General features: G+C 43.8%; 1 protein-coding gene across 1 annotated transcript in view; it reads right to left on the bottom strand.

Moving 5' to 3' along the window:
* The window catches only part of LOC144170767 (zwei Ig domain protein zig-8-like), a 314,979-nt gene that overhangs the window by 144,824 nt on the left and 155,903 nt on the right, over positions 1-14,252 (bottom strand). The window contains exon 2 of the mRNA XM_077700756.1: positions 11,933-12,195. Within this exon, the coding sequence (XP_077556882.1) occupies positions 11,933-12,195 (263 nt within the window). The remainder of the gene's footprint in view (positions 1-11,932; positions 12,196-14,252) is intronic.

The following is a 14,252-nucleotide window of genomic DNA, read 5'->3' on the forward strand; positions in this document are numbered from 1 at the left end:
CATAAAAACCATTACGCAGCGCAGAAATGCACCATGTTATTAGATTTTCAATCATTCACCTCCTTGCAGCAGTTCTGCCACATAGAAAACTTCTGTGGTAATGTCCTAGATGTGTGCTTCTCGAACTTGAAAAACGTACAAGTGTGTGCCTCCGAAATATCTCTTGTACGCCCCGACAAGTTTCACCCCCCTCTTATTGTCTCTATCTCTGTCGCTGCCCAGCATTGCTATGGTGGTGTTGACGATTGTGCAGTCCCGCGATATGCTTTCAAGCGTGGAGATTATGTTGGGCTCTATCACTTTTATTCATCTGCTGAATGGTCTAGTGTTTTTGATGTCAATGATGTTGACGAACAGGTTCGACGTTTTACCGAAATTGTCAGGAGTGGCATGGAAAAGTACATCCCTTTTTATAAGCCTGTTCATTCCAAATTTCCCCACTGGTTCTCTAAAGAACTTCGAAGTTCGCTTAAACTTAAGGACAGTGCCCACAAAAAGGCCAAGCGGTCTGGGCTTGACAAGTGGAAAGCGGATTTTAGTCGGTATCGCTCACTTTGTAAAAGCCTCTACCGGCGTGACCACCAGCTCTATATAGAGTCGTTAGAGGCTTCTGCGTCTCAGAAACCGGCTGACTTCTGGAGGTATGTACGCGGCCGTTCTAAGGCGTCTAAAGAACACATTAGTCTGATTAATTCCGATGGGGAACAGGTTGAGGATGTCGCCACGAGCTTTGCTCAGTACTTTCATTCTGTCTTTCAACTGCCAGATGGTCCCGACGAACGCCTATCGTTTAATAATATGTCTAATTTTAGTACACTTATGTTCGATGAAAAACTTGTCAATGATAGCCTTAAACGGATGAAACCGTCATTTTCCTGTGGTGCAGACGGAATTCCAGCAGCCCTCATGAAGGCTTACGGCAACATTTTTGTGCCTGTCTTAACTTCCATTTATAATAACTGTTTGCTTTTCGGTAAATTTCCTCGTGCATGGAAGATTGCTCGAATTTTTCCAATATTTAAGTCTGGTGATAAGTCAGCCGTTACCAACTATCGCCCAATCTCACTCCTTTGTGTCGCCTCAAAACTCTTTGAGTCAGCTCTGCACAACATTCTTGCTGCCTGCGTCAAGAACGTTCTGATACCAAATCAGCACGGCTTTTTCTCGGGTCGATCGACGGTTACAAATCTTGCAAGCTTCATGACTCAGGCTTCGGCTGCAGTTTGTGAAAACGGCCAGTTGGATGTAATTTATTTTGACCTCAGTAAGGCGTTTGATGTAGTGAACCATAAATTATTAATTAACAAGCTTACTATCTCCGGTGTTGATGCAAGTCTTGTTGCCTTGTTGTCCAACTATCTCCTTGACCGGTCCTTTTACGTAGATGTAAACTTCAAAAGGTCTAGTGTTTACACTGCAACGAGTGGTGTACCTCAGGGTTCTGTGCTGGGTCCACTATTGTTTTCTATCTTTATCAATGATGTGTCAACAGTGTTAGCAAAATCTTCATTTCTTCTCTATGCTGATGATGTCAAACTATTTAGGCACATTAGCAGTTTTCAGGACTGCTGTGCCTTGCAGAGGGATGTGTCGGAATTATCGGTCTGGTGCAGCAAAAACTGTCTAATTTTAAATCCAGCTAAAACAAAGGTTGTCACGTACAGCCGGAAAACCCATCGTCTACTGTTTTCCTACAGTATAGCGGGAGCTCCGTTGCAAAGGGTTGAGGAGATTAGGGACCTCGGGGTTCTTTTCGACAGTACCCTCTCTTTTTCTTCTCATATTAGGCTCATCACCCGGCGAGCACTCCGAAGTCTTGGAAATGTGTGTCGGATTACAAAGGAATTCTCTTCTCCAGATCCATTTCTAATGCTATACAATGCAATATGTATCCCCCAGTTAGAATATGCTTCTGTTGCCTGGAACGGCATCTCCAAATCTAGTAGTGAATTAATAGAACGTGTGCAGAAGAAGTTTTTATCCATATTTAAGCACCGTCATCACAATCACAGTTCGGGTCCTGATTCTGACTTACCCATAGTTCCTTCCATTCCTTCGTTGACCTGCAGACGTATGCGTGCAGACCTTACATTTCTTCACAAAATTGTTCATGGTGACCTTTCTTGCGCAGACCTGCTTAACTGTTTAGAGTTTAGTGTTCCACAGAGGCCCACCAGGTCGCATCGCCCTTTCTTGACCGCTGCGCGCAACTCCAATCATTCTCCTGTGCGCAGAATACAGAATTGCTACAACCGCTTCTCTGAACGCCTTGACATCTTTCAAAGCTCCTTTACAATTTACCGTACTGCTTTGTTGAACACAGTATGTTAAACATCTATGATATCTCTGTCGTTCGTTTTTCTTTTTTTTATTGCTGAAATTTGGTTTCTCTGTGGTTGTGTTTAACCACTATAGTTGCCTGTTTTTGAAACTGTTTACTTATCATGGTTGTCTTATCATTTGTCTCTATACTTTGTCATTGTTCTTGTCGTCTTACTGTTAAACTTTGTTCTCTGCTTGTTGTGTATTCATTATAATAAGCTGAGCCACAAAGGCATCTTCTTTTTCTTTTTTACCTGTACCCAGGCTCCGCCTGTGCTTTATTTCTGTAATTTTCGCTACTTCAATTTGTGTGTGTTGTCGCTTGTTTATTTCTTTCAATATGTTTCTTGTATTTTGTTTTCATGTAACTATCCGTGCGCCAGCACCCAGGCCTCTGGCTGTTCCTGGGCACGTAAATAAACATGATTGATTGATTGATTGATTGATTGATTGATTATTATTATTAGTTGAAAACTGTTGTAGCTTAAGTCCTTTATGTCATTCCAAATTTATGTACCCTATGTATTATGTGCAAACTGTTCTTGCTTGCTTTTCACTTTTTCTTGTTTTGTGTTGCTTGAATATTTGTACGTTTTTAGTGTCAGTGTTGGTAATGCTGAAGCTTTTCCCCCCTTTTTTTTTTGGAACTTCCTAATATGTTGTTAGAAAACCTTGGCTATATACGTATACTCTATGTCATGTTGATTCAATATTTGCTTGTATAGTTCCTATTTTTCACATCTACTGAACGTTTTGCTGGCCGAGTGGCATGGCTTGCAACACTAAGCCTGCCTTTTCTTTTTTGACTGTCTGTTCTTTTTTTTTTTTCTTCCTTTTTTGCTTTCTAAGATTTCTGTAACTATTTTTACTTTATTGTTTATGTCATACATATAGTTTGTGTATGTTGTCTTGTCTTAATTGTAGTGTTTTTTTTTTTTTTTTGTATGGTGTACCAGTACCAAGACCCTAGGGTTGTTCCTGGGCACCGAAAATAAAGGTTGATTGATTGATTGATTGATTGATTGATTGATTATTAGTAGTAGTAGTAGTAGTAGTAGTAGTAGTAGTAGTAGTAGTAGTAGTAGTAGTAGTAGTCAGCGGCGAAACTCTGCCCCGTTCTCACGCCTTCTACTTGACAGATTTCCTGGTGGCCTCGTCGTCCGACCATGTTTTTGGCGTCTTCTTGGGCCTGCTGTACCTGCTGACGCAAAGAGACCCTTGATGCGCATTTCTTCGACGAAGCTGCGCATCGCCCTACATCTGGCTGCACTTCTGCGCATCACCTGACCGTTCGAGCTTCGGACCGGCTATATCAGCGGGTGGTTTCCGCCCCGCCCCCCTTCCCAGTCGGCGGCGAAACTCTGCCCCGTTCTCACGCCTTCTAGTTGACAGGTAATAATGATTGGTGTCTTCCACATTAGGCTTGAAATCATCTTTCTGATTGCCGCCGACTGCCCCTTGCTGTGTGAATTTGAGCCGTGTATTTACAATGGCAGGAGATGAAATGTGCATTGCTTGCCAGAATACTCTGCCGGATGACGGGAGATTCTTTAAATGCTCGGACTGTAATTACTTCTATCACCTCGGTCAGAACTGCTCGGGCATTGCGCCAAACACGTTCAGTATGATGGGTCAGGAAAAAAGGGACGTGTGGGTTTGCAAGACCTGTAGAGCGAGTAAGAAACGCCAGGCTCCCAGTTCCCTGCCGGATGGAGTTCCCGAGGTTGAGCGGCCTGTCTCAGAGTCCGCAGTGCTTTCAGAGCTGCGAAGCATAAGAAAGAGCCTAGAAATGTTGCCAGCGCTCCATGAGAAAGTAGATTCCTTGCTGCTTCTTAGAGGGGAATTCGCTGGTTTATCTGCGCAAGTTCAAGACTTAGAAGGTTCAATTTCTTTCATGTCTAAGCAATATGACACGGTCCTTGATCACAGCAAGGGGTGTCATGAACAAGTCTCCCGGCGTGCTAAGAGGGTCGACGAGTTGAAAGCTGATGTCTACGGACACGCAGCCCAGATAGAACGTCTGCAGGATGAACTTAACGATACGGAACAATACAGTCGGAGGGCAAACCCAGAAATCCACGGGATGCCGGAAGCAGGACGAGGACTTGCTGCAAAAACTCTCTCATTTCGCTGATAAACTAGACTTATCAGAATTTTGCGCGTCTGATGTGCTCAGCGTGCACTGGCTTCCCAGCAAGCGTGACACAACGCCTACCGTTCTTGTGCAATACCCTTCCTTCCTTCCTTGCGTCCGTCGGCTTCACGGAAACGTGGTTCGGAGCACGCGGCAAACTTCGTTTGTTACATCAGTCAGGCGCATTGCCGAAATTGTTTTTCAATGGAAACTTGACCAAGCGGAACCGTGGCTTGTTCTGGCAGGCCAGAACGGCAGCTACAGGTAACGGCTACAAGTAATGTTGGGTTAAGGGCGGCAAAATCTTTCCACAAACAAACGGGGATGCTCCCCTCCTTCGAATTGTTAAAATTGCTGACATTGCAAAAAATAGCATAAAGGACATGTCAGTTCACTTCCTTGAATTTTCCGACTTCAACTCATTTCGGCACTCGTTAAGTAATTGGTCTGAGCAGGATCTAATAGTTCTTAACATTAATATTCGTAGTCTTCGAAAATACTGGGACGAATTCAGCAGTCTTGCAGAACCCGCAGCTGACTTCGTTGATATTTTTGTTCTTCCAGAAATAAATACAAACACATCTACTGCTTTTTTGAGTTGCAGGGTTTCAGCTCGCATTTTTTCACTCGTTCATTTTGTCGGGGTGCTGGCATTGCCATTTTCATTCGCCAGCACTTTGTAGTGACGCCTCTGGTTGCAGATTTGGCACATACAGAATTATTAGCCATTAAGGTAGCCTATGGTACTATTTTAATGGTGCTATTAGCAATTTATGGCCCTCCCTCTAATAGTATTGCCAGATTCTTAATTTAATCGGATACCTTACTTAAAAGTTTTGGGGCAGTTGATCAATTGGGACCCGCCGCGGTGGCTCAGTGGCTAAGGCGTTGCGCTGCGGAGCGCGAGGTCGCGGGTTCGATTCCCGGCTGCGGCGGCCGCTTTTCTGATAGAGGCGAAAAGCAAAAACCCCCGTTTGTACGAGATTTCGGCGCACGTTAAAGATCCCCAGGTGGTAAAAATTAATCCGGAGCCCTCCACTACGGCGCGCCTCATCGCCTGCGTTGCGTCGGCTCGTTAAACCCTACAATCAATCATCAAAATCAATGATCAATTGGACTTAACGGGTGAGTTGAATATAAATTTACTACATCCCGCCCAACCTACAGTGGCAGATTATTTGGAAGTACTTTGTTTTTCTGGCCTTGAAAATGTAGTCAATTTTGTCACTCGCGAAGAGGTTGTGCACGGGAAACTGGTTGAATCTGATTTAGATCATGTCGCTATAAAGGCCGAAAATTGCTCTTTTTCATCTTGCTTCATCGCTCAAAGGTTGGTGGACCATTACATTATGGCATGTCGATTATCGGCTAGTTCTTCTGCTCCTACTCATCAGGTGGACAGGGTACCTGATTGTCGAGATATGCGTTTTTTCTTTCTTAAATAAAGTTATTTTTGACCGTTTGATTTCCATTTTCGAATGGCCGTCTCTGATAGCGGATAACCCGTCCCCTGGAACAGTGTACGCAAGCTTATGCGAGCATCTTAAACGGTTCTAGGTTTCAAGTACTGTTTCTCCGATAAGGAAGCGGCGTAAAGATTACAGTTGGCAAACCGCGGGCGTGATGCAAGCTATTTCGTATAGGGATTGCCTATAGCCGCGTTTACATGAATGCGACAGAATGCGATAGCGCGCGTCACATTTCCTAGCGCATCACGAGTAATGCGATGCGCTAGCGTTTACATGTAGCGCATTACCCCTGGTGTGATGGTGGCGCCATACGGTGTCGCACATCGAAGGTAAAGCAGCGTTTCTGGCGCTTCCAAAGCTCCCGGCGCGGCTCGTTCTTGTTCTTTTTTCACGACTCGCATTTTCTGGCGTCTTAAACTCGATTTAGACAATTTTAAATGCAAAGCTGCGTTTGCAGGGCTTACTTTTCTTGTCGACGTAATTCCTAATGCGATGCGCTCGCGTTTACATGCACTTCGAAAGTCGACTTACGCGTCTCAATCCACCCCTGTCTGGCGCAATTATGCGACGCGCTTTCCTAGCGCATTAGCCCCGTTTACATGGATGCGATGCGCTAGAAAATTGATGCGATGCGATGCGATGCGCCACTTGTCGCATTCATGTAAACGCGGCTTATGGAAGCGTGTAAATCGCGCACCTAAAGATAAGGCTTTGCGCGCGCAACACAAAAGTGCTCTCAATAGAGTTGTGGCTCTGCTAAGAACTGCTAAGTGTATACATTTCTTTTAGAAATTTAGCCTGCATGCAAAAAATCCAGCAAAGACATGGTATTTGATTAACAGCTTGCGTGGCAAGACAAATAATCCCCCGGTCTTTAAAGCTTTTTCGGATGATGCGGAAACTGTGGCGGACACATATAATCATGCGTTCCGTATCACTCCTGATAATACTTCGCCTTTGCTTGGTTCTTGCGCACTTAAAAAATCCATTCCTTCATCGGCGTTTCTGCCTTGCCTCTCTAAATCCGAGCTGAGGTCCATACTGTTCAGTTTTCGAAATAATAAGCCCCCTGGTTATGATGGAATAAGGGTAGAGACGCTTTGCAGGCACTTCGATGTTTTATCGGACGTTCTTCTTTTCATTCTAATGAATTTATTAATGGCGTACACATTCCAAAAAATTTAAAAATGGCTATTTTTAAGCCTCTCTATATAGGAGGTCCGAAGGATAAAGTCGACTCGTACAGGCCCATATCAATACTGACTATTCTTTCTCAAATTCTGGAAAAATACCTTTTACAAATTATGTCTTCATTTCTAGAACAATTCTCGGTTATGTCGCCTCGGTAGTATGGTTTCGTGTCTGGCCGTGTGACAATTGCTCTATTAGAAGAATTTGCCGATGACTTGCTGTTGATGTAACTTATTTGCTTGGGCTTTATTTAGAGATGTTTCTAAAGCTTTCGATTCTGTGTGTCATAATTTATTGCATAGGGAACTGTACTTATTGGGTTTCCGTTGTCCGTTTATTGATATTCTGTATAAGTATCTCTTGGAGCGCTCTCCGGTTGTTGCTACTGAGGATCAATTTCATTTCAGTAGACCAGTATCTCTATTTGCTGGTGTTCCACAAAGTGCGATTTTGTCAAAATGACATTTGTAATGCTGTGGATGGATCCTCCGAAAATCGTCTTAAAATCAATTCTCATAAAACTAAACTAATCTGTTTCCGTAATCCGTTGCTGTGATCAACGCTCCTGTTGACATACATGATAACCAGTGCACCTCCTGTGAGTGTGAAGTTGTAAATTATATCGGTACTATTGAATATTTAGGCATTGCTTCTGATTCCGCACTGTCTTGGCATGAACACTTAGCATATGTCTGTGGGAAACTCCGAAATGTGGCTTGTGTGCTTTACAACATTAAATGGTTCGTTCCCTTTCATGTCAAGAAAAGTATTGCGCATGCCCTCTCTTATAGTGTGCTAAAGTATGGGACAACCATGTTTTATTTTGTTCATCATGTTGGAAATCTCTCGTGAACAGCTTATTGAAAAATATATTGATGTCTATCGCTCAGGGATTGCCGTTGCTTGTCAGATGTGCAGGATATATTCAAAACTTTTAATTTACCCTCATTTGATGTTGTATTTATTGAAATAGTGGTTGTTAAACATTTTTGGTTTCCTGATTTTAAGCATGAAGTCAAGTCTGCCCGGCCTGTAAGAAATCAGCCTCGCTTTTCAGTCCCCCGCTCCCATACATCGTATCGTATGGCACTTAGAAGTGTTTATGTGCCAAAATTGTTTAATGACTTACCCCAAGAAGTCCTTGCCGCACAATCAAAACAACAACTTAAAAAAAAAAACTGTTGACCTTTTGTTACTTGATGTGCCTGACATTTTGTTTTCGCCTATACATGTATGAATATGCGTTTTGTAGTTATGGAATTGTGTTTTGGTTTATTGACTTCGTAAATATTTTGTTCGCACTTTTGTATTTCCCTGTGCTCTATTGCCTTCTTTTTTTCGCTTTGCCGGCTTGCCAGTCCTAGTCACACAAGCCTATATTGGCTTCGACAGGCCTGCCGTTTTACTTTGTAAATAGGACAATAAAGATTATTATTATTATTATTATTATCAACAAAGCGTTCGATGTAGTCAGTCACTCAATCCTTATGGTTAAACTTGCTCATTTTGATGTTGACACCGCTGTTGTGAATCTATTGCATAGCTACCTTCGTGACAGATCATGTTATGTTGCCGTCAACGGCCAAACGTCCTCCTTTTACAAAGTTACCAGTGGTGTACCTCAGGGTTCAGTATTAGGCCCACTCCTCTTTTTAATGTATGTTAACGACGTTTCTTCTGCCATTCGCAATTCTTCTTTCCTTTTGTATGCCGATGATATAAAGATATTTAGGGAAATTCATTCATTTAACGACTGTCGCTTGTTGCAGTCTGATTTATGTTCTTTTTCAGAATGGTGTAATAACAATAACCTTTCTCTCAATATTTCAAAGACAAAAGTCATGAGTTTCACTCGCAAATCATCTAGCGTATCTTTTTTATACTCTGTCAATTCTGTGCCTTTATGTAGGGTTTGTGAGATCAATGATCTCGGCGTTCTCTTTGATAGCACCTTGCATTTTTCAGCTCATACTAAGCGTGTTGCTATGCGGGGTCTTCGTTCTCTCGGCTGTGTTTGTAGAATATCGAGAGAATTCAATTCTCCTATGCCACTCCGCAAATTGTACACCGCAATATGTCTTCCTCAACTTGAGTATGCATCTGTGATCTGGAATGGCATCTTTAATTCCTTAAGTAACGTAGTTGAGCGTGTCCAGAAAAAATTTCTAAGCGTTTACAACCATCGCTTCGCTAAAAATGACTCTGGCTCGTGTTCTAACACCGTTGAACTATTGTCATTGCCTTCACTTCGCTGCCGGCGAAATCGCGCCGATCTCTTCTTTCTTTTCAAGCTCGTTCACGGTACTATATCCTGTCCTATGCTGCTCAATAGTATTAATTTTCGGATTCCGCGGAAGCAAACAAGAGAGAGCAGGCCGTTTCTTGTAACTACCCGCCTCTCTCAGCACTCAACCGTCAACAGGATACAAAGTCTTTATAATTTTTATTTTCTTGACCTCGATGTTTTTGATGGGTCACAGTTATCGTTTTCCTCCAAGGTTTCTACCGTTATAAGATAACATCAGATGTGCAATTTGTTCTATCCTTCTCTTTTAGTTTATCTGGCGCATTGTTGTATGTATGTATGTATGTATGTATGTATGTATGTATGTATGTATGTATGTATGTATGTATGTATGTATGTATGTATGTATGTATGTATGTATGTATGTATGTATGTATGTATGTATGTATGTATGTATGTATATTATCTGACTTTTCGTCATTATCATTAGCTATTTCTCATACTGTGTTAATCTACCTTTGTCCTGTCGTCCTAATATTTCTGTACTCATTGTGTCTCTTATAGTTTTCTTCTGAACAGTTATCTTGTTCTGTTGTGTTATTCATAGTTTTTTTTCTTTTTTTTTGTGCACCAGCATCAGGACCTCTCGGTTGTTCCTGGGCACGTTAAATAAATGATTGATTGATTGATTGATTGATTGATTGATTGATTGATTTCCGTCATCTTCACTACTTCAACTTGTGTGTGTCTTGTCGCTTACTTGTTTCTTGCTATATGTTTCTTGTATTTTGTTTTCATGTAACTACCCGTGCGCCAGCACTCAGGCCTCTGGCTGTTCCTGGGCACGTAAATAAACATGATTGATTGATTGATTGATTGATTATTATTATTATTATTATGCTGCAGCTGCTGCTGCTGATGATGATGATGCTGATGATGATGATGTTCGGACTGGTTTGCAAATGTAAACCTTCGAGTACATTCGAAACTTACCCGGCAGTCCCCCATTCTTCGACCTGTGACATACGCAATCGACACTGCCCATTGTACCGCCTTCAAAAAACATACAATCTCTACTCCCATAATATTGACTTGTTCCATACACCACTCCAATCTTTCATGTGTGAACTTCTCACTGCTTTCTCACCCTGATTTTGTTCCACCCGTTTCAAAATCTATCTCAGTTGCTCCATTTCAGTTTTTTTTGCTGGCTTTTTTTTACTGTGCCATGTATGCCCACCAGCTTGCTTTGCACAACATTTATTACCATTTTGTTTTCTAGTTTCCTGGTGGTGCCGAATTTAGTGCCCCGAAATCATTGATTTGTTCCGGTGACCATTCCTTTTTTTCTTTTGAAATTTTTTTTCATTTTATTGGATTTTTCACTTTGCTGTTGTTTTTCTCACGTTCAGATGTATTTGAGTGTTGTCTTTTTTTCTAAGGGTGCAGTACAATGGCTACGACCGTACCGCGCCACTACAATAAACATTGATTGATTGATAAATCGATCGATCGATCGATTGATCGATTGATTGATTGATTGATTGATTGATTGATTGATTGATTGATTGATTGATTGATTGATTGATTGATTGATTGATTGATTGATTGATTGATTGATTGATTGATTGATTGATTGATATTAGTAGTAGTTGTTATTGTTGTAGTTGTAGTAGACGTAGTATGTTGTTGTTGCTGTTGTGGTAGACGCCGCACAGCCATCTCTGCGATGTGCTAGGTCTTTATGTAAGGGGTAAGAACTTTCAGGGTATGTTCGAGCCAACCATCCATGGAAAAAGAAAATATATCAACCGAAAAATTAAGAAAGAAATCCAGGGTCATCTCCACTAACGTGAAACCTGGTGAGGGCGAAGCATGCAGTGTATAAGTTTATTCTTGGCTCCTTGGCGTTTTTGCTAACAGAGATGAAACCGTTGGGGGGTAGAGGTACACAGCTTTGTTGTAAATGTCTCTTGTATTTGAAGCACGAAGTTCTCCAGCGCGAGGCGTAAACGAATGTCCAGGTGGTTTTTAGTAAGCGTTATGTTCTAACGTGAGGCATAAACGAGTTTCGCGGTGCTTTAGTACCGTGACTACACCACGAGACGATGATTACGACGACGATGACAGAAGACGCCAACAACCCCAGCCCCTAAGGGGCTTTGCCGCCAAAAAACATAAATAAACGCCCACCTTTACACGCACTGATCTCAACTTTGTTAGCCTCTTTGTGCGAAAACCGGTGTCGCTTGGCCTGCTGGCTTCGGATCCAGCTCATATCTGCAGCTTACTCCAGCACCGGCAAGCTGCTCTTTATCTTCTCTATCGGGGAGCAACGTCGCGGCGCCAATGCAGTTGGCCGCTACTCAGTCGGCATAGATATTGCGTCGCAACGCTGTGTAGAACAGCGCATTCCCACTCCACGCGTTCATGACGCCAGATAGCCAACAAACACATTCTCGTATGTGGGTATCTGAAAGACGGTGCTTACGCCTACCGCACTCGGCGATACACACGGCGCTCGTGCGAGAGGACGGCTTACGAGCCCAACAACGTGCACGCTAAGCTCACCGTTCGCTCGCCGAGGTTGTTGACAATGCAGTGCAGGTAGACGGTCTGCATCTGCTGCGTGGTGACGTTCCTGGGCGTGCTGTTGTCGAAGGCCGGCTGCTCGATATCCGGAAACAGCTTGGGGTTCACGATCTCGGGCGCCGACACGAGCGACGCCTCGGCTGACCGCGCACGCCGCCGCACTCGGCCCGTGGAGACGCGTGCCCCAACCTCGGCCGCCCCCACCGGGCTCTCGCCTTGGAACCTGTAGGTCTCCGGAGATCCTGCGCACGGAAAAGAAGAAGGGAGAATGGCGCGTTTGAAATCGTGACTTTTATATCAAAGGTGGCTACACAGGGGAAAAAAAAGCAAAGCAGACTTCGTTGGGCTGGTCACTGAGGCACCTCGCATGTGGTGGCAGCTATGTTGCGAGCTGCTTAAATTGCTACTGCACTCCGCTTAAGGACCCATCGTCGGTAAAAGGTCACGGGTACAAGATTAGGGCATTATGAGTTCAAAAAAAGCACCTTGCCACTTCAGTAGACGTCGCTATGCGTTTGATACCCACCGGAGTTTATTTAAAGAACAGACAATAGAGAGTTTTAGCTGACCGTTTTTGACGGTCCGCTCCGGTAGCGGCGTCCCACTCAGCGCAACCGGAGCCAATGCTGTTCGCTGCCGAGCGCACCACGCATGCGCAGTGGCGCTCGCGCTTGCTATCGGAGCAGAGCGGAGCGTGAAAAACGGTCAGCTAAAACTCCCTAATTACCCATCAAATGGCGGTTAGAAGCCCAATTGATGCTCTACGGGATTTTGATGCCAGTTACTCTTGCTAAAGGAAATCGCCATTCTTTGCGTTTATCTCAGCAGTGTCGATACGCAGACCGACCTGTGAGATTATTCCACGGGGTCTCAATATCAGAAAAGTCAAAGAGTTATTGCATTAAGGGAATGGGGCATCCTAAGAGCCACATTGAACAAAGTGCCTGTTGGCCTTGTTGGTAATTTATGTCAAGTGTGAGCAGCGCGGTATACAGGCGAGGGAAAAGGGGAGAACGGAGCAGCAGGACCAGTGACTTTCCACTAATTTGGGAGTTAAGCTGTCGAAAATCGGTGCTCGAAGTGTTCCGTCTTCCCTTCGTCCTCGCGTGTGCTGCTCTGTAAATGTGCATCGTCAAGTTGAAGCTTTACGCGGCACATGTACACTTCGTGCTTGATGTACGCGGTAGTGTAGGAGGAGGAAGCGGAGGAAGTATAGACTATTGAAGCGACTAAAGATGACTTAAGGTGTTCATTCCGGAGTGGTCCCAGCGTCTGGGTCACCATTGGTATTACAGACCTCATTGAAAGGCTATCAGCTGCCGCGAAAGCTCCACGTCCGAGGCCCTAACGGCCTCTTTTTGGTACTGAAGTGTTCTCGTAGTCGTGAAGCGTCTACTGCGCCATGTACCCAATGGCGCTGGCCTGTAATAGCCGTCGTAGCGGAGAGTTACGAAATATATTGGGCCAGCTCAGAATGTCTAACCGGCGCCGAAATCGGTATCCATGGAGGCTGTATATCCCCGCAGTGTTTCCACCATTAATGTTTGATTCTTTCCTGAAATTACAAATAGATTTATAACGCCCTCACCAAGTGAAACATATACTAAATTTTGAATGCCCATCAGCCGCAGAAAAAAATGTGCTCGTTCCCGGTAATCGATGGCCGCTTTCATCGCTGCTTTTAGAACGTTCAGGGAATACACCAAAAAGCCCTGCGGGTAATTGTCGATTATACTGGCAAACATCGCGGTTGCGGAAATTATCTGAAACCTTTTGCCGAATTTTTTGAAAACTCGACGAGGACAAACGAAGGGAATTCCACCTCAGTGCACCTTCTCGGCGTGTTTAGTGCATTTTACGGAAGGAAAAGGGTTACAGGCAGCCTAACAGTGTCTGCTGTATCACTGAACGGGAAAAATCGACTTCAGTGAACCGTCATCTCTTCAGTAAACTTTTGTGAGCATCATACCCGAGCCAGTTAAATGCCCACAGAGGTGTACAGGACGTCATCCCGTGTGGCGTCCGGTGGCGTGTGGCCGTGTAGCATGAATACGCTAAAATGTTCCACTGCATTTTGTGGAGTTCAGCCTTAAAAAAAATTTAGCTTGGACCCGTAAATTGCACTTGAGCGAGGTGGGACCGCTTTTATTTTATATTTTAATTGATATCCCCTAAACACCTAATACACCGTGTTTGTGCTCCTCTTGAAGGTCCCGTCTGAAGAAAGAGATCGAATCGTTTGTATATATATTCTGTACGCCCAAACTACCACATCAACGGTTCTTCGAGTTCGCCAACC

Source organism: Haemaphysalis longicornis, unplaced genomic scaffold (assembly GCF_048455015.1).
Source record: "Haemaphysalis longicornis isolate Haplotype H1 unplaced genomic scaffold, Haemaphysalis longicornis Haplotype H1 scaffold_2, whole genome shotgun sequence".
Lineage (NCBI taxonomy): Eukaryota > Metazoa > Arthropoda > Arachnida > Ixodida > Ixodidae > Haemaphysalis > Haemaphysalis longicornis.